Here is a 25,470-nt window from a genome sequence, read left to right as displayed (position 1 = left end):
GAGCCGCTAGGAGGCCGGGCCAGGGATAGGAAGCGCACGGCGCGCCTTGACCCTCACGGCGATCCGTAGCGCCGGGAGTCAGCGGTGGCAACATGGCGGCCGGGTCGGTCCTAGCGAAAGTTTCTACCGAGGCCGTGCGGTGCTAGTGCGGGAGGCCTCGGGCTCAGGTCCCCACCCCGCCTCCGGGTTCTGGCTCGGAGGCTCCGCGCCCTTTTGGCTCTGCGAGCTTCGCAGCGGACGTTGAGAGGCTCGCTGGCGACCGCCGACTCGGGTAAGGGGCGTCGGGAGCCGAGGGGCGGCGGAGGGCTCGGGCGCCGCCCAGGGTCCGGCGCAGCCGGCCAGGCCCCGCCCCGTCGGCCTCCTGGTGGGAACGAGGCGCGGGAGAGCCTGGGACCGGCGACCGCCTCGGGGAGGAGGGCGTTCCTCGGTGTCCCGCCTCGCCCCGACCCGGGAGTCGCGTGGTGTCGCCTCGTCCCAGAGCTGAGGGGTGGCGGACCAGCCAGGGTCCCGGCCCCACTTCTCCATCTCTGGCCAGATCGAGGCCTAACGGGAGAGAAGTTAACGATAGCTGCTCAAAAGGAAGAGTCCGCGCTGCCGTTCTTCTGGTTATTAGCAGGGACTCGGAGAAACAAGGCTGCAGGTCTCCGACGCTTGCTGGCCCAGTGTTGTTCTTTCAGGTTGGGGCACTTCCCCGTACGAGGAACAGGCAGAGATTTCCACTGAAGGATTATGAAAGCGATACACTGTGTCTTGAACTCCATCGTCTTAGGACACCGTGAGAGCACTTTTCTGTTTTGGAAGAAATTTGGTGAATTAAGTGATGGCTGGAGTAAAACCAAGAGCAGACAAACCGAAAATTCCTGGACTCTCCCTTAAGTGCTAGTACTAGCTGTGGCATATTAGAAAGTGGTTTATTTTATCTGTAGTTGTTTCTATTATTAGTCAGTCTCTCTCTCTCTCTCTCTCTCTCTCTCTCTCTCTCTCTCTTGGAATTGAACGTTAACTTGATTACGGACTCGGCTAGATACTGAGGGTGCATTGTGGAAGACACATCTCCCCAGAGGCTCTGTGACCTAGTGAAGAATGCAGACATTCAACAAATGGTGAAGAAAAGAGTAGTTTTACTTTTCCATTTCAGAGGGAATGATCCGAGAGGCGATCCTCCGAAGAAAATAATTGTAAGCCCACACCTGAAGGGTTTGACAGATAAAGGGCAGATAGGAGGAGTAGGAGGAGGAAAAGGAATATGTCCAGAGAGGGTATGACATTTCTGATTGAAGTGTCCGTGTACTTGGAATAAAAGAGTGAGGAAGAGCAGTAACAGACGGGCCGTTATTCCTGTCCACTGAGTAGTACTTTATAAAGGTTCTGAAATAGTTTATTTACCCTGTAATACTGTGAGGGGTGGGAAGCCATTAGAGAATGTTGCCTAGTGGAGCATAACACAGTGAAATTCGGGTCTTACAAATACACTTTATGTAAGAAGGGCAGAAGTTGATGAGGAAGAAAAAAAAAAAAAAAAAAGGAAGACATTCAAGAATGAGGTCATTGTCGCCAAAATTTAGGTGGTGATTTTTTGGGGGATAAGAAATAGAAGAAATGTGAAAGAGAAATCATGAACTTGCGAGGATTAAATCGTGGATGAAGAAGTGTGGAGGAAGGTTAAGGGAGTAGATAGGACTGAAGGCTGGGGTTCTAGTGGGGTCAAAGCCAGCTAAGTATGCTTCCTGAGTTGTGACCCCAGCCCTAGACCTGTCTAAGGGACTTTAGCAGTGACTTGCCGATTGACCCCATTCTGCTTTTATTTGCCTCCAGAGTTGTCCATCAAATCATTAGGGAAGGCAGCTCAAGTAAAAACAGTCACAATGCTTTTAAAATGTGTTTTCACTTCTACTTAAGGCTATTTTTACAAGTCAGAATGGGTAAAAACTTTTAAAACTAAGGCCCATAAGAATGTGGCTGCACAGTATTCCATGATACAGGTGTATTTCTCTTTTTCAAAATTACATAATATATGGAAACAATTTAGATTGCTCAAAGCCTAAGGTTGGGATTAAGCATGGGTTAAAAATGAACAACTTTCAAGCGAATCTTGGAGAAACCACTGACTTGTGAAAAAAAATGGATTCTTAGACTTTAGAAGCCAAGGGAAGTTTCAGAAGGTGATAGTACTCATCAGTATGAAAATGTGGAGACTCCTGTAAGGATTCCATCACATTCAGGAACTTGCAGATCATTCTAGACGTTGTCAGAGCAGTTGCACTGAGGGAATCACACCGTTCAGCATTTTGAAGTGAGTGTATGAGAACTTAAACATTAGCTGTGAAGAGGGAAGAAAACTGAATGTGGTAGACAAGATGGGGAGAACAGCCGGGCAGTGGTGGCGCACGCCTTTAATCCCCCACCACTTGGGAGGCAGAGGCAGGTGGATTTCTGAGTTCGAGGCCAGCCTGGTCTACAGAGTGAGTTCCAGGACAGCCAGGGCTTTAAGGAAGAACCCTGTCTCGAAAAACCAAAAAAAAAAAAAAAAGGTTGGGGAGAACACAGATTTTTTTTTTTTCTGTTGTTTCTTTACCCTTTGGTAGTTTTAAAAGCCGAACTACTAAGTGAATAAGTACTTAAGTACTAGTGAGTAAAGCTTAAGTACTAGTGAATAAAGGAGAAGAGGGAGTTTGGAGAGAGAATGGTGATCTGGAACAGGAAGGATTTATATAGGGTAGGGGACTCTGGCTGGCATGCAGAGATGCTGAGAGAGAGGTGGATTTGTGCTATTGGAAACCTAAGGAAGTTTCTTTTTATGACCCTATAGGAAGCGGTCATATGGTTAAAATGCAGTGAAGTGTGGCTGTCAGGAGATTTGAGAAGAAAGAGAGGTTTGCACAGTCACAGATCAGGAAAGAGTGTTGACCAGGACACACAGATGGGTGTTTCGTGAGTGTGGAGTGGTCCTTTTTAGCAGAGTGTGGAGATTTTTTTCTCCCTCTAGTAGTGCTTATTCTGATCCTATAATCTACCACCAGTATTTTAAAAGTCTTTCTCTCTCTCTTTTTTTTGTGTGGTATAGGAGTAGTATTTTATGAAATTTTTTGTAGTCCAGATTTTATCAGTTTGTTACACTGTTTTTTTTGTTTGTTTGTTTGGTTTGGTTTTTTGTTTTGTTTTGATTTTGAAACAGGGTTTCTCTGTATAGCCCTGGCTGTCCTGGAACTCACTTTGTAGACCAGGCTGGCCTCAAACTCAGAAATCTTCCTGCCTCTGCCTCCTAAATGCTGTGATTAAAGGTGTGCCACCACTGCCCAGACAGTTCGTTACACTTATGAAAAAAATCCACGCCAGGCGTGGTGGCGCACGCCTTTAATCCCAGCACTCGGGAGGCAGAGGCAGGCGGATTTCTGAGTTCGAGGCTAGCCTGGTCTACAAAGTGAGTTCTAGGACAGCCAGAGCTATACAGAGAAACCCTGTCTCCAAAAAAACCAAAAAAAAAAAAAAAAAAAATCCACTGTAAACAACAACAAAATACCCGAAATTTTTATTAATTCCACATGGCAAGAAATGCTTACATGGAAACGTAATAGAGGAAAGTTACTCTGAATATCCAATGAATAGATTTATAAATAAAAATATGTTTCGGAACATAAGAAAGTAGAGATAGAAATAGCACTCGAAATATGCTTGGAATCCTACAATTGTCCCACAAGCATTCCTCCCCAGCCAAAGGCTAGGTAGGGGTTAATTCTAAGTTATCTCATGTTTCTGTTGAGAGTGTCTTTTAGTGTACCTCTGTTAGGAAAGTTTAAATAAATTGATCCCCTATGTGTGGGTTTGTTGATGTGGTTCAAGCTTAATACCTTGTGCATCTTAGGGAAACACTCTAGCACTGATATATAGCCCTAGACCACAGACTATTTGTTTTCTGAATATATGAGTTTTTGAGTGTTGTATGGCTAAGCTATTGCAATAGATCTGTTTTTACAGCATACTGAGAACATTGAAGAACTACCTTCTGGATGGATCAGTACTTTGTGTGTGTGTGTGTGTGTGTGTGTGTATGTGTGTGTGTTCATACACAAAGTGTGTGCTTGTATAATGACATGCTTGTAGAGGGCAGAGGACAACTTACAGGAGTTGATTCTCTTCTTCCACTAGACCGCCATTTGCGTCTCAGTCATTGCACTCATGTAGTCAGGCTTCACCGGTGAGCTAGCTCATTGACCCTCACAGTATAACTTTTTTTTTTTTTTAACCATTATTGTATTTTAAGTCAGTTATGAGAGCACTTAGGTTGAAATAAGTATTTGGGTCCTAGAAAATAATTGCTGTAGTGACTTTTTGAAAAGGTAGACTTGAAGTTTTCTTAACTTTACCATGACCTGGCAAGCGTTCCAGTATTTGAGTTTTTAGTAAGAAGTTCAGCAATTGATTTGCTAAATAGATCATATTTAGATTTGAAAAGTAAATGATTAACCAAGTGATTCATTTTTGTAGGAGTGAAAGAACAAGAATTATGGCTCAGCTTTTTTTTCTGAGTAACTGTATATAGAGTTAAATTTTACTTCTAGTTAAGTATTAGCTAAACAATATAAAAAACAGTATTTTATAGCATTTTAGAATGGCTTTGTAAAAAGATGTGGAGGATTATAGTAGAAATCCTCTGTGTCCTAGTGCTTTCCAATTAGAAGAATAATGAAGCCCTTCATTCCATTCATGTCCAGTTTAGTGACATTTCATTGTGTCAAAGGCAAGTGCTTATGATATAAGCTAAACTGAATATTCAAATAGGAATAGATTAGACAAGTTCAGCATTAATACTGATTAATACTGATAGACTCCACTGACACTTTGTGATGCAATTTTATCAATATGAATAAAAATCATGGGCATTTTCCTTTGTGTAACTTGCAGAGTTTGTAAGCCAGAAAAAAATGATTATTAAGATATATGCAATTAGTCTTTGAACTGGATTTCAGAAGAGCCTCTAGTTTTCTCTGATTCACTAACTTAGTATAAAGAAGATGGCACAAAATATTATATACAATTAACTATGAAATATCTTTCCTTCTCTTTAGGTCACTATAAAGAAAACGTCTGAGAGAATGTTGGAGTAGACATTACCAACACCTTGGCTTTATTGAATGAAATACAAGAAGTTAATTTTTGTGACGCTTGGGAACCCCTCCAGTGCCAGATTACATGTGCAGATCACTGCGTTACTGCGTTAGTCATTGTCTCTATCTAGCAATGACTAGGCTGGAAGAAGTAAATAGAGAAGTGAACATGCATTCCTCAGTGAGGTACCTTGGCTATCTAGCCAGAATCAACTTACTCGTGGCCATATGTTTAGGCCTTTATGTAAGATGGGAAAAAACAGCAAATTCCTTAATTTTGGTGATTTTTATTCTTGGCCTCTTTGTTCTTGGGATTGCCAGCATACTCTACTATTACTTTTCAATGGAAGCAGCCAGTTTAAGTCTCTCCAATCTCTGGTTTGGATTTCTGCTTGGCCTTCTGTGTTTTCTTGATAATTCATCCTTTAAAAGTGATGTGAAAGAAGAAACAACCAAATACTTGCTTCTGACATCTATAGTATTAAGGATATTGTGTGCTTTGGTGGAGAGAATCTCTGGATGTGTCCGCCATCGACCTACTTTACTAACCACCGTGGAGTTTCTGGAACTTGTTGGGTTTGCCATCGCCAGCACGACTATGTTGGTGGAGAAGTCTCTGAGTGTTATTTTGCTTGTTATGGCTTTGGCCATGCTCATTATCGACCTGAGAATGAAGTCTTTTCTAGCTATTCCAAATTTAATCATTTTTTCAGTATTGTTATTTTTCTCTTCATTGGAAACTCCCCAAAATCCAATTGCTTTTGCATGTTTTTTTATTTGCCTGATAACTGATCCTTTTCTAGACATTTATTTTAGTGGACTTTCAGTAACTGAAAGGTGGAAACCATTTCTGTACCGTGGAAAAATTTGTAGGAGACTTTCCGTGCTTTTCACTGGAATGATTGAGCTTACATTCTTCATTCTTTCAGCATTTAAACTTAGAGACACTCATCTCTGGTATTTCGTGATACCAGGTTTTTCCATTTTTGGATTTTTCTGGATGATTTGTCATATTATTTTTCTTTTAACTCTTTGGGGATTTCATACCAAATTAAATGACTGCCATAAAGTGTATATCAACCACAGGGCAGATAACAATAGCCTTGACAGAATCATGGCATCCAAAGGGATGCGTCATTTTTGCTTAATTTCAGAGCAGTTAGTTTTTTTTAGTCTTCTTGCAACGGCAATTTTGGGAGCAGTCTCCTGGCAGGTAAGTTCATGGGTTTTTGTTTATTTTCTTATGTCAGTGCCAATGATAACTGATATGATCCTAGATAGAGGTGCTAAATGCTGAAGATCTCGGGATACCTATGCCCTTAAAAGCAATTATTTCTGTAATGAGAGGAAGGAGACTAGCATGAAAAGAATTTAATCATAAACTGTTCATATGTGACAAACTATATAACTTGAGTACTTCAGGCTGGGGTGTGGGCATACAAGAGCAACTCTTCTTGGCGCAGTTCTTTGCTTTGTACTAGTTTGTTGCTGGTACGTGTATTATAGATGTAAGTGTTAAAGGGAGCTCAGAAGGCTTGCCTGGGCATGGTGCTTCTACTCAGTGTGGGAGTCAACCCAGTGGTGAAAAATGTCTTCGCTCTTGCCCCAGGGCAGCTTCCTCATTCTGCCAGCTTGCTAGTGCTAGGGACTTTCAGAATTAAATGATGTCGGGACTCTGCAAGAACCAACCCCTCTTCCTCTTCTTCCTGGGTTGGCCACTTTCCCAGTCATAACTACTTTTTCTTTGCCAAGTCAGCTTCATTCCTGCAGGGTTCCTTTCCAGGTCATGAAATTCTGTTAACCAAGTACTTTCTTGGTCACTAGATTTTTTTTTTCTGCTCTGCATAGATCAGTGGATTTCAAGTAAAGTAAATGTACCAATGGGAGCACACACAAGCTTTCTAAGGAATCTCTCAGCAAAGATAAAGTTAGAAAAATCAATTTCCGGGTTGTAACTTTCAGTGGGATAGTTTCCTAAAGTTGACCTACTTGAGAAAATCATTCAAGTTGACCCTTAAGTGATATCTCATTTGAGTTTTAATTTATAGGTGCCTAATGAAAGTTGTGTCATTTTGTACGTTGTTTCATTTTCAACGTATTTTCTAATGTCCCTTCAAATTTCTTCTTTGACTTCTGGGTTATTTTTGCCTTTATTGTGGGAAATCTTAATATTTGTGGATTTTCCAACATCAGTCTTGTTTTTTGATTTATCTTTATAGTTGGAGGACACAATTTGTATGAATTTAGCCTTTTAACGAAGACTTGTTTATGATTTTAAAAAAGATTAGAGTGCTTTTGAGCAGAGTATCAGTCAAGTCAAGCTGGGTAGTGATGATCTTACATCAATATCCTTGATGGTTTTCTATCTAATCTATCAATATTAAGAGATATTAAAATGTGTACTTTCTCATTTAAGACATCATTTGTGTGTGTGTGTGTGTGTGTGTGTGTGTGTGTATATACGTATGTAGGTATAGGTGTAGATGTACATGCTGTAGAGGCCAGGCAGGTGTTAGGTTCCTTAGAGCTGGGTTTGTGAGCCATCTGATACAGGTTTTAGAACTCCTTGTTACTTGATTTTATCATGATAGATGGCATAGTTTAGTAGTTTCAATAAAAACTTCATTACCTGCTTGCAAAGCTGAAAATATTAACTGTAGAAAAAGTGTGCTGAACCTTGTTCTTGGTATCTGAGCATTTGAGTCATGTGAAGTTTGTTTAAGTTCCGAAGACTGGGATTCAGTGATTTGGGGGAGAGGTTAGGATTATGCTTTGGTAAAAGTCTCAAGGGATGACATGGGGAGTCCTCATCAGCAATACACCTGTTAAATGCTTGTTAATTTGGCTCTTCAAAACTAATGTAAATCCACCTGAATAGATTTACATTTCCCAGTTGGCCGCTACTTGATAACTGTTGTAGGTGATGTTGATATTGTGCCTTACAGAAACTTATACTTTTCAGCATAGTTTTCGCTTAATTGATTATAGAAAGATTCCAAACCCTTTACTCTGCCCAGTATTCTGTGAAATGTAACTATACTTAGAGCAAAGAAGAAAAGGAGGAGGAGGAGAGGAGGAGAAAGAAGAAGAAGAAGAAGAAGAAGAAGAAGAAGAAGAAGAAGAAGAAGAAGAAGAAGAAGAAGAAGAAGAAGAAGAAGAAGAAGAAATAATAATATAATAATAATAATAATAATAATAATAATAATACTGATAGAGCATCATTTCTACACATCTGTCTATGGAAACCCTTGTCTCTAAAGCTCACACACCCTTTAACCTGTATGTGTGAGCTCTCCTTGGACTTCTGTTGAAGAGCAAATGACATTCATATGAAACAATTTCGGAAACACCCGCTGGTTCTACACAAGTTGCAGTTATTCAAATGGTTCAAGTCAGAAAATTACATAGTCAAAGGGAAACGGTTAAGGTCTTCATTGAGGTAAAACTATTTTGGAGAGAGTGACATTGCTAATCCAATTACATTCTCAGCTATTACAAATTATTTAAGTTGGATTTTAACAGATTTTTAAATTGAACTATTCTTAACATTTCTAAATATTGTTCCTAATATTCTCATTCTCTCTCTCTCTTTCTTTCTCTCTCTCTCTCTCCTTCCCTCCCTCCCTCCTTTCCTCCCTCCCTCCCTCCCTTCCTCCCTCCCTCCTTCCCTCTCTCCCTCTCTTGCTCTCGCGCTCGCTCACACGTGTGCACGCGCGCGTGTACACACACACACACACACACACACACACACACACACATTTCTGTAAGAATAATACTGAAGTGTTAAACTTTTTTCTTATGTCTCATTAATTTATCCTTCAATTGATTTGTACTGGAAAGTTTTCCCACTGGTTGGGTGGGGACAGACCTAATCCAACAAGGAAAAATAAGAAAGAAACTTTTCAGCAGATCAGTTTGTGAGCTACTGTCAGGGTGCATAAAAGTAGAAATGGCATAACCAACTCCTCAGTTATTTTTCTTTTATGATATATAGGTTTTATATTATAAAGTATGGAAATAGACTAATAGACTATAAGTGATTTTATCATTTATACATTTCATATTTTACAGTGTTCATAACTGATTATTTTATAATAAACGATCATAACTTACTATAATCTATATTATACAGTTGATAAACTACAATGTACCAAATTGGTCGGTTTGTCTGTTTTTTTATTATGAATACATTTTCTCATTTTGCTATGATGAGCCAGTCCTTAGTGTTGACATTTTTCCTGCATATAGGCCAATTATTTATGCAGCAATAAAAGAATATGGAATCATGCCAGTATTAAAGATATAATAAATGGGTACTTCCCTCCTTCTGCTTTTTAATATTTAACTTTGGCTTTTAAAGTTCTTTTCTGTCTGCCAGCTGCTTTAAAAATATTTAAATGTGCTTAATATTTTTTTTGTTATGATCTGCAGTTTAGACAAATTGAGTTTGGGGTTTTTAAAAGGTTAATTATTATATAAAAATGAAATTAACTTTTAAGCCTTAAGGTCTTGACTTTCCTTAAGGTTTTATTCTCATAGTTTCTGGATGCTCTGAACTCTTCATGGGACAGGATGGTGAATTTTTCCTGAAGCACCCTCTTTGATTAAGTAGTAGTCATGGTATTTGGGATAATGATGCATATATGGGTTGAACATGGAGAAATGGCTTTTGTTTTTTCTCTTTCATATCAGAGTTGTTATATTTTTGTTTTCAGTTTAGATGGAAGGTTATTTAACAAATTTTTAAAACTATGTGCTGTGTTTTGCTACAACTTCCAAAAAACCTAGAGTTCTGTCATTGCTCTGGTAATTCATCTGTGTCTGCAAATGTGTGCTTTTACTTACGATTGTTTTTAGATTATCAGTTGTTTTTTACTTAGTGAAAATAGGGGTTAAAAACTGAGTCAATACACATGCATATAATTATCTACAAACTATATAAACCTGTTGTTTTTTTTTTTTTCTTGTAGCCGACCAATGGAATCTTCTTGAGCATGTTTCTCATTGTTTTGCCACTGGAGTCCATGGCTCATGGGCTCTTCCATGAACTTGGCAACTGCTTAGGAGGAACCTCTGTTGGATATGCTATTGTGATCCCTACCAACTTCTGCAGGTACTGTCATCTGCTGTACTTGATAGTAACTGCTTCACTGACTGTTGGCATTGTCTCAATGATTATGATAGATTATTTTCCCACAACTTTATTGCAGTTCTTCCTTATGTATAAAGCTAGACTGTAAGTAGTAATGTAGTTTTCAGGATTAAATATAAATACTTTGATAGATATGTTTACCCTTGTATTTTAACTAGGGCTCAAAAAATCTGGGTGAGCTTTTAAAGGACAGGCAGGCTCTTCCTTAAATGTAGTATTGTGAAAGTCCCTGTGAACCAGTGTTACAATAGAATGTCTGATGGGTTTCCAGTTCTCTCTTCCATGAACAAATTATAATACTCTGCACCTCAGTGTCCTTATCTAAAATAATAATGGTAATATCACTACTCTTGGAGGAACTATTTAGCAAGCTGGTATGATTTAGGATGTAGAAATACTCTGTTCTATGAAAAATTCTGTACAAAAATGCAAGATTAGTAAATTTTTAAATTTATTAAAAATTTTTTTATTGTAGTTTCATTCTTATAATTTCTTTCCTCAAATGCAGGGGAAATTTGAAATTACTAATACTACTATCTTTAAATCCTTTAATAAATAACTATATTTACAATAGAAAAAAAATAGTTTCTTCCATAAATGAGTTCTGATGACTTAAGTTTTCTCTATAGTTCCTTTGGTTGGGGAGATATCTTGAAACATTTTTCTTTTTTTAAATATGGTTTCAAATATTTCATAGGGACCCCAAATAAATGTGTAATTGTTCTGCATTGAAGGCTTGCTAGAAGTAAAGGGATCTCATGAGAAATGAAGAAGTTTAGGAAAGGTCTCATAAAGTAAGACATGGCAATTCTACAGAAAGAATTTGCTGAAATAGTAGTACGTAACTTTTGCCCCATTATAATTTCACTTTATGGGACTTAAACTTTTTTTTTTTTTTTTTTTGGTTACCATTAAATGTCAGAAATATGTGAAAGATTTAATTTTAGTAAACACTGAAGCATTACTGGGATAGGACTGATGGTGCATGAAATAAAATTTAGAGTTTCAAAATTTCTGAAATTTGGTTTTGGAAAGGAGAGCAGTGACGGTTTTCTTCCCCAGCACTCAAAGCTTCTCATTTCTGTGTGGTCAGGCAGAGGTCAATGTTTCCCAGGGTACCATCTGCTCCAGAACAGGTCCATGTCTGCAGTTAGAGTTCAGTACTATAATGAGCTATGTGTTAATAACCGTTTTCAAGTTATCTTTGTTAATAGGTAACACCTTCTGGTTTAGACTGTACCTTATGTTAGTAAATTTGGAATGCGTTACAAAGATCCTGTGTTTTTCACTACAGCAATTAAATATGTAATCACACTATATATTGCTTCCCCTGTTATATGTGTAAACTTAGTTTTCTCAAGAAAATGTCCTTTCCTTTGTTCTTGAAACAGTTTGTACAATCTTGATTTTAAAAATTCTTATTCGGTATCTGTCATGAGACATTGTTATCAGCCTTACTAATACAAAATACAAGTTTTAGAAACCATGCTTTGATTTTTTTTCTAAACTTAACTGTTAACATGAAAGGAACTACAGAAGAGAAACCTGCCCTTCAATTAGCATGGTTGATGATGGATAGTCATTCTAGATGGTGGATAAGAATGTAATAGAATACTTCTTTTTAAAGATTTATTTATGTATTTTATGTATGTGGCTACTTTGTCTGCATGTACATTTGCACACCAGAAGGCAGCTTGAAACAGTTGTGAGCTGCTGTGTGGGTGCTGAGAATTGAACTCAGGGCCTTTTGAAGAGCAGTGAGTGCTCTTAACCACTGAGCCATCTCTTCAGTCCTGTACTATGTATGAGCAATTTAAGCTTATTCCTGACTAGCTTACAAATAAATGAGACTCAAACTATGGTTATTTTATTTGGCTTTGACAATTACCCCTAATCTACTCTTCTAAGTGCTGGCCTGGCTACCTCCCCAGAGGTGTACCCCAGATACTTGCTGTTTCTTCTGGTCATGTGCTCATGGCTTCTTTCCGACATCTTCCCTTCTGATCTCTCCTCCTCCAAGCAGGTCACTCCTAACCCACCTACCTCTAAACCCTCCAGTAATCGGCTGTAGCCAGTTTTACCCTAACTAATAGTTTTAAATCAAGTAGCAAGGTTTGTACAACAAAAGCTTGTAAAACAGGAGAGGTAGGCCTAGACCTTGTGTATAGAATTTAGCAGTACAGTACATAGCAACAGACCAAACCTTAACAATTCTTTTTTTTTGTCTAAATAAAAAAGCTCTTTCTCTTAAATAGTATACCCTAGGGACAATTATAAAATTATTATTAAAGTTATTTGGTAAAAGTTCAGTCTGTTCATATTTGGCAACTCAGGGAAAGTACTCTTATCTTTCCTGTCCTGGTGAGTGGTTCTACATCTAAATCAATTTCTATAGCAACCTATATTATGCTCCTAAAATTACCATCTTAGACCTAGAATATCATCTTAAATCCTAAACAACGTAAGCTTTAGTCTTCAACCCCATCAGAGGCCTGAGAAGAAAATAAATATTACTTGTATGTAGAAAGCACAAGGATGTAGCTTCCAAAAAAATAAAATGACAGAGACAGCTGACCACTTGGACCCTGTATTCTCTATAACGTTAGAACATCTATCTTCAGCCTTTGGCCCAGAATATCTGACAGATCGTTTGTGAAGCAGGAATTATGAAGGACTTGCTTACTCTGTCTTGGAAGAGTTTGGAAATCAACTTCTGGAATTCTGTCTACAGATAAAGTTAGAGCATTTTCTTTCCCAGTGGCTAGTTTGCCACAATTGAATCAACTCCATATGGAGACCTTTCGAAGCTATCATCCGTTTCTAATTTGAGTGGAGCTACTGCCAGGAGCTGCTGTGTCCCAATGTCAAAAAGACCTTATATTAATAGAAAACATCTTATATGCCATATTTTGTGAGTCTCTGAGGTTATTCATAGCATATCTGAACAAGCAAATGTTGCTTGTCTCCAGCTTCCTATTATCTGTACAACCCAGGATGTATATCTGTAATAATCCAAACTAGAGTTTAATATGTCTTAAGTTTGATTGACTGGCTAGTAACTTGCATTGCTAAATTATCCTAAACAGTTTGTAATAGCAGCTATTAACAGGACTGGGATTAAACCTTGTACTTTTAAATGAGTTGCACAGGCACAATGCCTAAGAGTTGAAACATACATATATTATGTTGTAACAGAATTAGTCTTAAATTTGTCTCAGTATACAAAGATTTATACCAATGAAAAACCTTAAACCTGTATCAATAAACAAAAATCTGTACCAATGTAATAAAATATACCCTTATTTTTATATCAATATACAAAATTTTGTACCAATGTAACGTTATAGCTATAAAATGCTTTTGCTTTAAGAGTAAATTTAATAATCTACATATATTTGTCTAATTTCTTATAATATTTATATATCCCCCTTCTCCTCTCAATCCCCTTTCCCTTACTTAGAATGAAAGATAAAAATCCCTGAGCCTAAGCTTCCTATTCCATTTCCTCCCTGTCCCAAACCATAATTATTTATAATATCCGTTAAAATGACAATATATCTATAATTCATAAAATAACCAAAACCATCCACCCTAACTTAAGAGTCTGGAATGACAGTCTTCTTATAATGCTTCCTGCTGATTTGTGGCAAAGAATTCCCTTTGGGAGAGACCCCCCCAAAATTAGAAAAACTGAGTTAAGACTATAGCAAAAGCTATAGCTTTTATTGTCCAATCTCTGTATGCTGAGAAAGTACAAGTTTAAATGAAGTCCTGATTGGAACAATCTGAAAGGCTGAACCAAATGAGCTAGCTAAATATGTCCTAGAAGCAAGTCTGTCCAGGAAACAGCTTCAATGCAGTTGAGGTAGGATCAGCCAGGGAGTTGGAACAACAGGTCTCTCATCTCAGCATCCTAAGGCTGAATTCTGTCAGGGATGCCTTTCTCTTCTTCTATTCTGCAATATACAAACTTTACAAGGAATACATTGCTCTATAAAGACATCTGAATATAATAGGCAGGTTGCTCAGAACAATTAAGTATGATTTCGTGCTCTTTGAGCAGGTAAAGAACAATTGTGTTTCTTTAGAAGTTAGTTTGATCATATAGTCAAACCACAATATAAATCTCTGTTCATGCCATATGAAAGGATGGTATGTAGTAATAAGCCTGAGAATTTTGTAGCCAACAAGACTCACTGGTCATGCAAGAGGAAGAAGCTCTGGCTGGAGACATATATATGTCCCAGTCAGATCCAGAATAATAGTTTCTAAAAACCAGAATTTTTTTTCTCCTTTTGCAGCCCTGATGGCCAGCCAACACTGCTTCCACCAGAACATGTTCAGGAGTTAAATTTGAGGTCTACTGGCATGCTCAATGCCATCCAAAGATTTTTTGCATATCATATGATTGAGACCTACGGATGTGACTATTCCACAAGTGGACTGTCTTTTGATACTCTGCATTCCAAACTGAAAGCTTTTCTTGAACTTCGGACAGTGGATGGACCTAGACATGATACATATGTTTTATATTACAGTGGACACACCCATGGCTCAGGAGAGTGGGCTCTAGCAGGTAAGTTTACTTTTGTCAGTTGTGAAATATATGTATTCATGGAATATTTACATAGAGACATTAAAGTTCTCAGCTCCCTGCTGCTTCACAGATAACCAAGGTTATATGTTTACTTTTAATTTTGCCAGGAATACCTACTTCATTTTAGTAAGCTGTAACTAGAGGTTTCCTTTATAGTATTTAGAGAGAAAACTAAAATGATTGATTTGAGACTTAGAACCTCTTTGACTTAGAGGCCTTTAAAAGTATTTTCAAAATCATTCCACATAGTACCATCTTTTAGAAACTGATAAACTGTTGACTAATACTTATTAGTGCTTAAATGTTCTAAGTTCAGATTTCAGTAGTGTTTTCACATGTACAGTATTACTGGACTTAGAGTGTCAGGCCATTCGGTAGGAGCACTGCTAGGTCAGAAGCCGTGCTCTGTCCCCTGCCCCCACAGAGACTGCAGTGCTGCTTCACGCAGGAGCCCTAGTGGCTTCATTTTTCCACCTCCATAAAAAGGGAAGACAGGGAATGATCACAGTTTCATTAAAAGCTTAAAATTCTCTAGGGTATTTTAGATTTTTGATGCATTTATATTTTTTTTTTAGAATCTTGAAGGTGAAAAAAAAGCTTTGGTTTACCTGTATATGGAAAAAGAAAATATTTTATTGTCAAGACAGGTTCCAAAGAAGTATTACATGAGTTTTTCAGACTTTCTAATGATAATAAAGATTTCATTAGTTGTAGACTTTGTTTTGTGGATTACTACAGGCCCAGAACCTAAGAGGACTTGGGACGTAGTAGTAGTGGCATCCTTAAGTAGTGCCTAGGTATGAAAATTCATGACATGTATCATGAGAAAATCAGATGGTTTTCTTTTTTTTTTTTTTTTTTTTNTTTTTTGGTTTTTTGAGACATGGTTTCTCTGTGTAACCCTGGCTGTCCTGGAACTCACTCTGTAGACCAGGCTGGCCTCAAACTCAGAAATCCGCCTGCCTCTGCCTCCCAAGTGCTGGGATTAAAGGCGTGTGCCACCACGCCCGGCCAGTTTATTTTAGATTGAAAATATATCATTTAAATTTAGATGCACCCTAGTTTTAAATTGAGATCAAAACAATGATAGTCATTAAATGTAAGCTGAAGCATTGTGGTATCTGAACATCACTGCCAGCTGTCTTGATTTAGTAGTGAGCAGGGGACTAGGAAAGCACCTGTGGGTGTGCTTTATGGCATTTCCAGAGACCAGAATCCCTAGGCCCAAGGAGAATGTCCCTGAGTGTAGGTGCTGCAGCCTGATCTGGAGGGCTGAGTGAAGTAAAGAGGAAGGAGCCAGGCAGCCCAGGCAGCTTGCTCTGCTTCTGCACTCTCATGAATGAACCACTCTGTGCTGCTCCAGCAGTATTCGCTGAAACCTCTGAACCCAGGAACCAACAACTTCTGGACATTGTTTCTGTCATAAGCCGTGTCACACAGATGCAAAGATGATCGTACCTACACTCAGTGGGAGGTACCATGCCAGACAGAGACAGAGCTGCCAGCAGGAAACAAGCCAAGATAGCAGATGGCTTTAAGCCAGCTTGTGCCCACTAGGCATGATGTTCTGTGCAGGGCGGAGTTTGTGTCATTGCTTGGAGTCTATGTTGTCTGTGTAGTCTGATGTCCAGAGACATTTAATAGGTCTGGAAATTATGAAAACTTAACTTTTGGACATTTTCTGAAAAACTGGAAGAATACTAGTAGTACATGGGAACCATGAATTGAAGTCTTGTCTCGAAAACAGTGTGCATGAGTGATAGAGCAATGTATATGTTGTGTGCATTCTCTGCCTTTCTCATAACCAACTGATGATTAGTTATACATAGATACTATGACATAGCCTGACTTCTGAAGTCCTAGTACCAGCAGAGTCACAAATTATAAAAGATAGTCTTATTACTTTGATAGTTTAACAAAGATGATACTTTCTCTTTAGTAGAAAAATGTATTCTAAAAATAGTTTGTTGGATTTTTGCTAGTAATTCCAGCATGTTAAAGCTTTTTCTAATTGTGAAAGTATCAGTTGCTCTGTGGAGAGTCCCAGCAGGCTTTGTAACAGGCCCGGAAATGATCCCTGAAAAGATAAGAAATGAAAAGATAAGAATGAAATTGATTTTGCCTGCCTTTGGTATGGGTGCTGGACAGAGACTTCTGGAGTCTCACATCAGCTCCCATGTTTTGTTATATTTAAGCAGTTTTGGAAAGAAGATTTCAGATAAGAAACAATTACCTTAGTCCTGTGAGCACAAGAAAACCGAGGCATGTTACAGTGAGCGGCAAAGTCCATATGATTCATTCGTACCAAGGGTTCATCCGTACCAAGGGTTCTGTACCATGGGGTCATCCATACCATGGGGTCTGTTGACTTACAAACAGTGCTTGAGATGAGGGTCTACGGAGAAAGATGGAGATAAATTTAATGCTGGCCCCAAAACACCATAGAGATCACTTAGACTGTTGTAAAGTACAGAGAGCATCTCTCACAAGGATGAGTTTTATGGCCTAGAAGTAAAGGGAAAAGACTCTGGGATAAATAATACATAAATTCTGGAAGATATGGGTGGGGTCTGGCTCATCAGACAGCGAGGATCACCAGGTTCTAAACTGCATCCATTCCCAGCATTCCAGGAGGAGGACAGGTTAAGCATCTCTCTCATTTGAAAGATGCCTGTGAGTTTAACTTTTCTGGCTTCTCCAGTGCTTATATGCATGCACAAGAACATTTTATGCTCTACAGTTGATCCATCCAAAATTTTGGGAAAACAGGAAAAAAGTGTTTTGTGTTGGGAAAGGCAGCAGATTTCCAAATATTACTGTAATACCTCCTGCTGTAATTTCTGCAGATAAGCTTCTGTGTTATACCTTGTCCTCATAATAACATTAAAAATTACCTCATAAAATTTTTGTAAGTTTTATTTTACTCTAAAATTTTCTTAAGATTATTCTATAGTTTATTTCTGTTCCCCTTGTTTTAGAGATTGTATTATCTTAGACAGCAGTGGTTAATGTTTGTAAACTTGCCTCTACTTCTGCTTCTGGTCTTTTCTTGGGATAGATTACTAGAATTAAAATGATTGTGTCCTTTTATCATTGAGACAGCCAGGGATAGAATGTGGCGAGGACAGCTGCCTTGGGCACAAAACTGAAGGGAGAAGTATGCAATTCTTTCACTTCCTGTACTTAGAAAGACTAAAGACTCCACCAAAAGACTCATAAAACTGACAAAAATTTACCGTATTAGCAGGATGCAAACCTACATACCTTCTTTGTGTATCAACAGTGAACTCAATCAGGAAAGTATCACTGATAATAGACTCAGAAAAAAACAAAAAAAACCAAACAAACAAAAAAACAAAACAAAACAAAACTGTAGGAATAATCCTACCCAAGGAAGACAAAGCCTACTATAATATACAACTAAGAAATCAATTGAAGAAAGCAGTCGAAGATAGGAAATTCTATGTCCATAGATTGAGAGAATAATATCATACTGCAAAAGCAATCTACAGATTATTCCAGTTCCCAGTAAAATACTAATGAAATCCTTTATAAATAAGAAAAAAATCTAAATCCTAAAATTTGTGAGGACTCAGTGAAACCACGGAACTGGACATTTTGTGGGTAGAGAAAAGGATATATTGAGGAACTCAACCTGCCAGGGCTGTTGGAGGGTGGGCAGAGAGAACAACAACTGAGAAACAGCCTTGCCAATTTTATGGGGACCAATTGTGTGTGTGTGTGTGTGTGTGTGTGTGTGTGTGTGTGTGTGTGTAGCTGACAGTCACAGACGTCTGGGAGTTTAAGTAGCTGGCAGTTGGGTGGGGGCCAGGACAGACGGGGAGCTGGTGTGGGGACTTTGCTCTGTAACAGGCTTGTTGGAGTTAATCAGGTACTAGACACCCTTCTAGGGGTAGTTGGCTGGGGGGAGGTGGATGGGGCAAAGGATAAAAGAAGTCATGATTTTCCGACAAACTTTACAAGGTTTCTGACAAGTGCTGAGCTAAATTTTGTTCGTCTGATAGTCATTCTTCTGTTCCCTGGGTCAAAACCCAGCCGAGTAATAAGCGCTGACTGGTTCAGGACATCAGCGGCAGGCAGCAGTGTCCAGAAACAAAATTCACATGAAAACACAATTACTTTGAATAACCAAGCAGGCCGAGCATAAAGTGAGTTGCCTGTAGTCTATAGCATAGGTGCTAGAAGTGTAAACTATGTTACATCAGGTTTATACATGCAGCAGTGACTCTTCCTTATCAATGTGGTTTTGAGTGCTGTGCATTCATGGTATTTCCTTCTCATGACTGAGAAGCCCAGCACACAGCAGTTAACAGCTTACTTGCTCTGTCTTTGTCTTTTAACAGCCCCCAGTATCCCCTTTTACCCCTCTCCTCTCTTCATTTCCATCTCTCCATCCTCTCTTTTTTCCCTCCATTTCCGCACTTCTTATTCTTAAGAGAATATTCTTGATGTCTCTGCACTTTTTGTCCAGGTAACTTCAGAACCTGGAAGGGTTGTTGTGTTGAATTTTGGCATTATTAAGCTGTTGTTATTCAATTTGGGGGGACGTTTCCTTCATTTATTAGGTACCTACTTTACTTAAGAAGGTAAAGAAAACTTGTTTTTTATTTTTGTTTTGTTTTTTTCAGTGATATATAACAGGGATTAATAGACTATGTCTGTATAGGGCTAGTTTACTATGTTGAGTTGGCATTGTCTAGAAATTAAAAACTACATTAGTTTAAATTTCATTTTTTTTCCAATTTGTAAAAGGGCTATATCCTGTATAAAATATGCAAGGTTTTATCTGCATGGATGAGATCATAGAAACTAATGAAGTCTTTTTTTAAATACTGGGGAAAAACTTATTCATAATAATAAATATAATGTTTTAATGTTGTATTCTTTAAAAAAAATGCAAAAATTCACAGTGTGCCAGATAGAAACTTATTTACTTTAGAGTGTTGGACCTGGGGGGTTTCGGTGTTCCTTGGGGGTTTTTCAGGTATAGTTCTGCTTTAAATGTAAACACACCCTAAGCTCTTCTCCAGGCATAGGAAGTGCTAAGGATTTCCGAGGAGTGACCCTTGTCCTCACTCCGGAGGGGCTTGCTGTTGAAGGCAAAAATGGATTGGATTACCAAATGATTTTTGTATAGAGCAATTATTTGGAGATGTTTACATCTTGAGCTATAGAACCCCTGTAATCACAGTAGGTATGAAAAGCAATAGGAAACAAAACTGGGAAAGGCGTGGTTGTATTCGATCAAGTGTTCTCTGTGGGAATAATTATGAAAATTGAATTTTTTCTATATATTTAATGTTTCTTAGAACCTTCTTTTGATTTTTTTTCATATGTAAAAATGTAATACCAATTCTCAGGTCATAAAAGCCAGGTGACAGCTTGCATTTGGGATTAAGAGCTCTTGTTTCTACCCAAGTTCAGAATGTTTGCTTTTCTGCAATTTTACTTTTCTTTTACTACATTTATGTATGTCTCTAGCTTGCAGTAGTTCAGTGTAATGAGTTTACAGTGGTGCAAAGGCTGGCTGTGGTCACTGAAAGCATTTGTTTTGTTCTGCTGCTTTCCCAGTGCAGCAGTGTGACACTAATGCAGGGACAGCGGGTAGTTTCAGCCAGCCTCAGACCCTGCCGGTCACAGTCACAGTGATAGACAGCTAATGCTGAATGGAAAGTATTGTGTTGCTTGGCTTTGCTGTCAACTTACAGTGTTTCAATTTAGATTTTTATCTGTGTGACATGCCATTGCAAATCAAGGAACATATTCATTTTATGTAGTTATAGGGCTAAAATCATATTTTAAAAAGCATCTGAAAAGATACTTTTTAAAAAATTACTTTTATTTATTTATTTTTAACAATTCAGTCATTGCCCTCCTCCCGTTGTGGAAGGGCAGAACGGTTGTTCTTCCTCCCCCTGTCTTCAAGAGATTGTTATCCCCTCCTCAGTGCCCCCCCCACTCCCACCAGGCCTCCCCACTCCCTGTGGCCTTAAGTCTCTGTCTTTTTTTTTTTTTAAGATTTATTTATTTATTATATGTAAGTACACTGTAGCTGTCTTCAGACACTCCAGAAGAGGGAGTCAGATCTCGTTATGGATGGTTGTGAGCTACCATGTGGTTGCTGGGATTTGAACTTAGGATCTTTGGAAGAGCAATCGGGTGCTCTTACCTGCTGAGCCATCTCACCAGCCCTTAAGTCTCTCTCTTGAGATTTAGGCTCCTCTTCTCCCACTGAGGCCAAACCAGGCAGACCTCTGCTGTATATGTGTCCTGAGCTTTGGACCAACTCATGGATGCTGCCTGATTGGTGGTTCAGTGTCAGAGAGCTCTCAAAGGTCCAGATTAGTTGACACTACTGGTCTTCCTATGGGGTCGTCCTCCTCCTCAGTTTCTTCCAGCCTTTCCATGATTCAACTACAGCAGTTCCTGACTTCAGTTTAATGGTTGAGTGTAAGTATCTGAGTCTGTCTCAATCATCTGCTTGTTGGGTCTCTCAGAGGACAGCCATGCTAGGCTCCTGTCTGTAACCACACCATAGCATTAGTAATAGTGTCAGGCCTTGGAACTTCCCCTAGAGATGGATCCCAATTGTCCCTGCAGTTCTTTTAGACAGGAACAATTCTGGGTCAGGGTTTTTGACTGTGGGGTGGTAACCACATCCCTCCCCTTGATGCTCTGTCTTCCTGCTGGAGGTATATTCTACAAGTTCCCTCTCCTCACTGTAAGGCATTTCATCTAAGGTCCCTCTCTTTGAGCCCTGAGAGTCTCTCACCTCTCAGGTACTTTCTAGAGCCCCTCCCCCAATCTCCTACCCCCCAAGGTTGCATAATTCCATTCATTCTGCTGACTCTCAGGGCTTCTCTCCTGTCTCCCCTTCTCCCATACCTGATCATATTACCTTCTTCCCCTCCCTCTCTCCTCTCCCACCCATCTCCCTCCCTTCCTTTGCCCCCATGATTGCTTTCTTCTCCCTCCCAAGTGGGATTGAGGTGTCCTCACTTAGGCCCTTCTGCTTTTTAACCTTCTTGAGTTCTGTGAATTGTATCCTAGTTATTCTGTATTTTTTGGCTAATACCCACTTATCAGGAGTGTATATAATGCATATTCGTTTGGGTCTGAGTTATCTCACTCAGGATGAGATTTTCTAGTTCCATCCATTTGCCTGCAAAACTCATGATGTCTTCATTCTTAATAGCTGAATAGTATTCCATTGTGTAAATGAACCACATTTTCTGTATCCATTCTTCTGTGGATACATCTGGATCTTCTTGTGGGACATCTGGGTTGTTTCCAGCTCTGGCTACCACAAATAAGGCCGCTATGAACATAGTGGAACATGTATCCCTGTGGCATGGTGGGGTAGAAAAGATACTTTTTAAAAGGTATTTCCTTTTTTTGTTATCGCTGTTGTTTAAGTATTTTAAAAATTTAAAGAAACAGACTTCAGAAGTCACCACTGTACCAACATTATTCTTGTCCACAGGTGGAGACATACTTCGCCTTGATACGCTTTTAGAATGGTGGAGAGAAAAGAATGGTTCCTTCTGTTCCCGGCTTATCATCATCTTAGACAGTGAGAATTCAACCACATGGGTGAAAGAAGTGAGAAAGATTAATGACCAGTATGTTGCAGTTCAGGGAGCTGAGCTGATGAAGACAGTAGATATTGAAGAAGCCGACCCGCCACAGCTGGGTGACTTTACTAGAGACTGGGTAGAGTACAACTGTAACTCCACAAACAACATCTGCTGGACTGAGAAGGGGCGAACAGTGAGGGCCGTGTATGGTGTGTCAAAGCGCTGGAGTGACTACACGCTGCACTTGCCGACAGGAAGTGATGTGGCCAAGCACTGGATGTTACACTTCCCTCGTGTTACGTATCCGTTAGTGCACTTGGCAAACTGGTTATGTGGCCTGAACCTCTTTTGGATCTGCAAAGCTTGTTTTAGGTGCTTGAAAAGGTTAAAAATGAGTTGGTTTCTTCCTACAGTGCTGGACACAGGACAAGGCTTTAAACTTGTCAAATCTTAATGTGGACAAGGCTATTGAGAGTTCATGTTACCATTTATCAGTAACTTGCCATTTTTTGTATGCTGTATTTTTATTTGTGGAAAGTATCTTGCTACATTTGTAGCTACTCTCACTTTGTCTTTTCTTAAGTAATTATGGGATGTGTAAGATATTGGGAATATGCATGATTTTATACTAAAAGTATACCTAAGGTCATGAAAATGCTGAATGTAAATGTATAAGAGATGTTAAAAGTAACAGTGCACTTTCAAATAACTTTCCATTTGTCTCCAATGAAAAGAAACAGTTGTCTGTGCTCTGGAGTGGCCAATGGACACTTTCTAATGCCTTATTTTCTAGGCATACATTAGAGAATGTAGACCAGACAAATGTGTTTGAAGAGAACTACCAGTTTACTTAATAGGAGATTCTTTCATGTGTGTGATTCATATAGGTTTGGCCCTAAGACTGTTTGCAGAAGTATAAACTCTTGGAGCAGGAAGAGACCTGCTCATAATGACTGCAAAATGCCCTTTCTCCACCACACCCAGATGTCTTGGCTATGACCTTTACCAGTACAGCAGAAAAGCCCCAACTGCCTTTGAGATGAAAACATTGTTAATGTAGGTAACAATGAGAGCTTAGATGCTACAAAGTGTTCCTTCATGGTTAGTGAGGGACTTTGAAAATACTGGTAATTTTAAGAGTCTTCTCAGGGTAATTTTGTTTTCTTAATGAGTAGTATTTCCAGCTACAAATTCCTTTCAAGTAAATTGCCATTCTTTTCAAAAAGTACACACTTACAGAAATAAATGTATCAGTTTCTCATTGACCAATTCATCCTGTCTTAAGTATTTATGAGGAGTTAGTACTCTGCCATGAAAAGTTATTACTTTTCAGTCCTATTGTAATAACTTTTTTCTGCTGAAGGTCAAAGGATGGGAACAGATCATTTTGTTGTTGTTATTGTTGTTATATACCTGTATTGTATTATGTAAAAAAGTATTCATTTTGGCAGTTTTAGGTAAGCATAATGGTGTGGTTGTAATTTGTAAACTTCAGTTCAGTGTTTTGTTGGAGTAAAGTAGGCGCTGATCAGGATATCTCCTTAAGAGGTAAGTCACTTCCTGTCCCCTTCCAATAATCCTTACGTTCTAGAGTTTCATCTTTGAAAGAGGGAGGTATAATTAAATTGGAGATTAGACTTTGTTACCATGGTGACTTCTCACCATTGAAGCCATTTTTCCATGCCCAGAGAGAGAAGGTAATGAATACATCTACCATTTTCTACCAATGACTTGAAAACTGATGTTTTATTTAGAAAGAAGTCACACCATCAGGGAACTTGTATACCACTATCTATGCAGCATTGCTACAGCCTATTTCTATGTTTTGAATATTGTGCTCTTAATACTTTGAACAATATTTTGTTAAAAATTAATTTTTCATTTAATGTGAAATTAAGAGTTCCTGAATATTTTACTGTATTAAAAGTGGAAGTTATACAAAATGCCTTTGCTTTAGAGTTTATTTTTGGTGGCATGTTGATTTGAAAATATTTCGTTATTCCAGAATACTGAAGAATTGATACAATATTGAAAGTTAGTATTATCCTATATACAATATTTTTTTAAAAAAAATGGATCTTGTTTTACAGCTTGAAATACAGATAGTAAATTTCACTGAATAAATCATTCATTTGTGTGCATCTGGAATTTCGGATGGGTGCCATTTTAAAATCAGTTTTGTATGATTTTCAGGTCCACAATTAAATAAGGAAAATAGCGTTGCGATGTTAACTTGCTGCTCACATTCATGTGTATCAGTAGCTAGCCTTCCCTGCCTAAGTGGAAAGGCATTGCTCTCTCTAGCTCTAATCTTTCAATTCCTTTCTTCCTTTCCATATGAAACAACTCTATACGTGGCCATGGGTATTGTTTATGATCTAATTATTCTAAGTATTTTTCTACAATTGATTTTATTACACCTTCCCAAATGCTCTTAATAATTTAACGTAAAAATTTGTATTTTATAAATGATGAAACTAGGGCAGTGGACTCTTAAAAAAATGGCAGAATAATAAACTGCTCTGAAGCTCATTTGAGACCCAAATTGTGTCCCAGACTCAGCTCTGGTTCGTAACACTTTACTACTTTCCAATCAAATGTCTATCTGTAGTGTGTCTGCTGTCATTTTCCTCTCACTATAGTATGAGCATTCTTGAGACTTTGACAGTGAACTACTTCAGTCCTACATTATATGGGTTATAAACGTATGTACACACACATGTTGCTTGCATAAATCTCACTTTTTTTCAACTTTCATTGTATATTACACCCATAGCAACGCAAGGCCCCCTCCCAGTTGTCCACTGACATTACTCCAGGTAACTAACCAATTATCTCCCTATTGTCAAGTGAGTAGACATTATTTCTGTTGCTCTCCAGAGCATCTGTTAACTACTTACCCCACTTTATGTTTGGTTTCTATAATACTATTGACTTTCTTGTTACAACTCATGACACCCCTTGGTCTGTTTTCTAACCCTTCTCTTTATAGTTAGTGTATTAACCTGAGGATCTCTG

General features: G+C 38.6%; 1 protein-coding gene across 3 annotated transcripts; it reads left to right on the top strand.

The window, feature by feature from the left end:
* On the top strand, nucleotides 1-24,992 carry Tmem168 (transmembrane protein 168). Of its 3 annotated transcripts, none has more exons than XM_021190947.1 (5): nucleotides 1-271; nucleotides 5,067-6,318; nucleotides 10,076-10,218; nucleotides 14,559-14,833; nucleotides 22,359-24,395. In XM_021190947.1, exons 2-5 carry the CDS (start codon nucleotides 5,191-5,193, stop codon nucleotides 22,904-22,906), a joined length of 2,094 nt encoding a protein of 697 aa, XP_021046606.1. In that variant the 5' UTR covers nucleotides 1-271; nucleotides 5,067-5,190; the 3' UTR covers nucleotides 22,907-24,395. The 3 variants fall into 3 exon arrangements, with proteins under 3 accessions (XP_021046606.1, XP_029391223.1, XP_029391224.1); XM_029535363.1 differs by lacking the exon at nucleotides 1-271 and adding an exon at nucleotides 392-775 and having other exon boundaries at nucleotides 22,359-24,992; XM_029535364.1 differs by lacking the exon at nucleotides 1-271 and adding an exon at nucleotides 789-1,178 and having other exon boundaries at nucleotides 22,359-24,992.
* Nucleotides 24,993-25,470: the final 478 nt, after the last annotated feature.

This window comes from Mus pahari, chromosome 2, assembly GCF_900095145.1.
Source record: "Mus pahari chromosome 2, PAHARI_EIJ_v1.1, whole genome shotgun sequence".
NCBI lineage: Eukaryota > Metazoa > Chordata > Mammalia > Rodentia > Muridae > Mus > Mus pahari.
Note: the sequence above shows the minus strand (reverse complement) of the source record. Positions and strands in the feature narration are given on the sequence as shown.

Excerpts from the sequence above, each read along its gene's own strand:
- Tmem168 (XM_029535363.1), top strand. The coding sequence starts at position 5,191 with ATGTGCAGATCACTGCGTTACTGCGTTAGTCATTGTCTCTATCTAGCA. Across the intron at positions 10,219-14,558 it reads ATCCCTACCAACTTCTGCAG|CCCTGATGGCCAGCCAACAC; the intron begins GTACTGTCATCT and ends CTCCTTTTGCAG. Across the intron at positions 14,834-22,358 it reads AGGAGAGTGGGCTCTAGCAG|GTGGAGACATACTTCGCCTT; the intron begins GTAAGTTTACTT and ends TCTTGTCCACAG.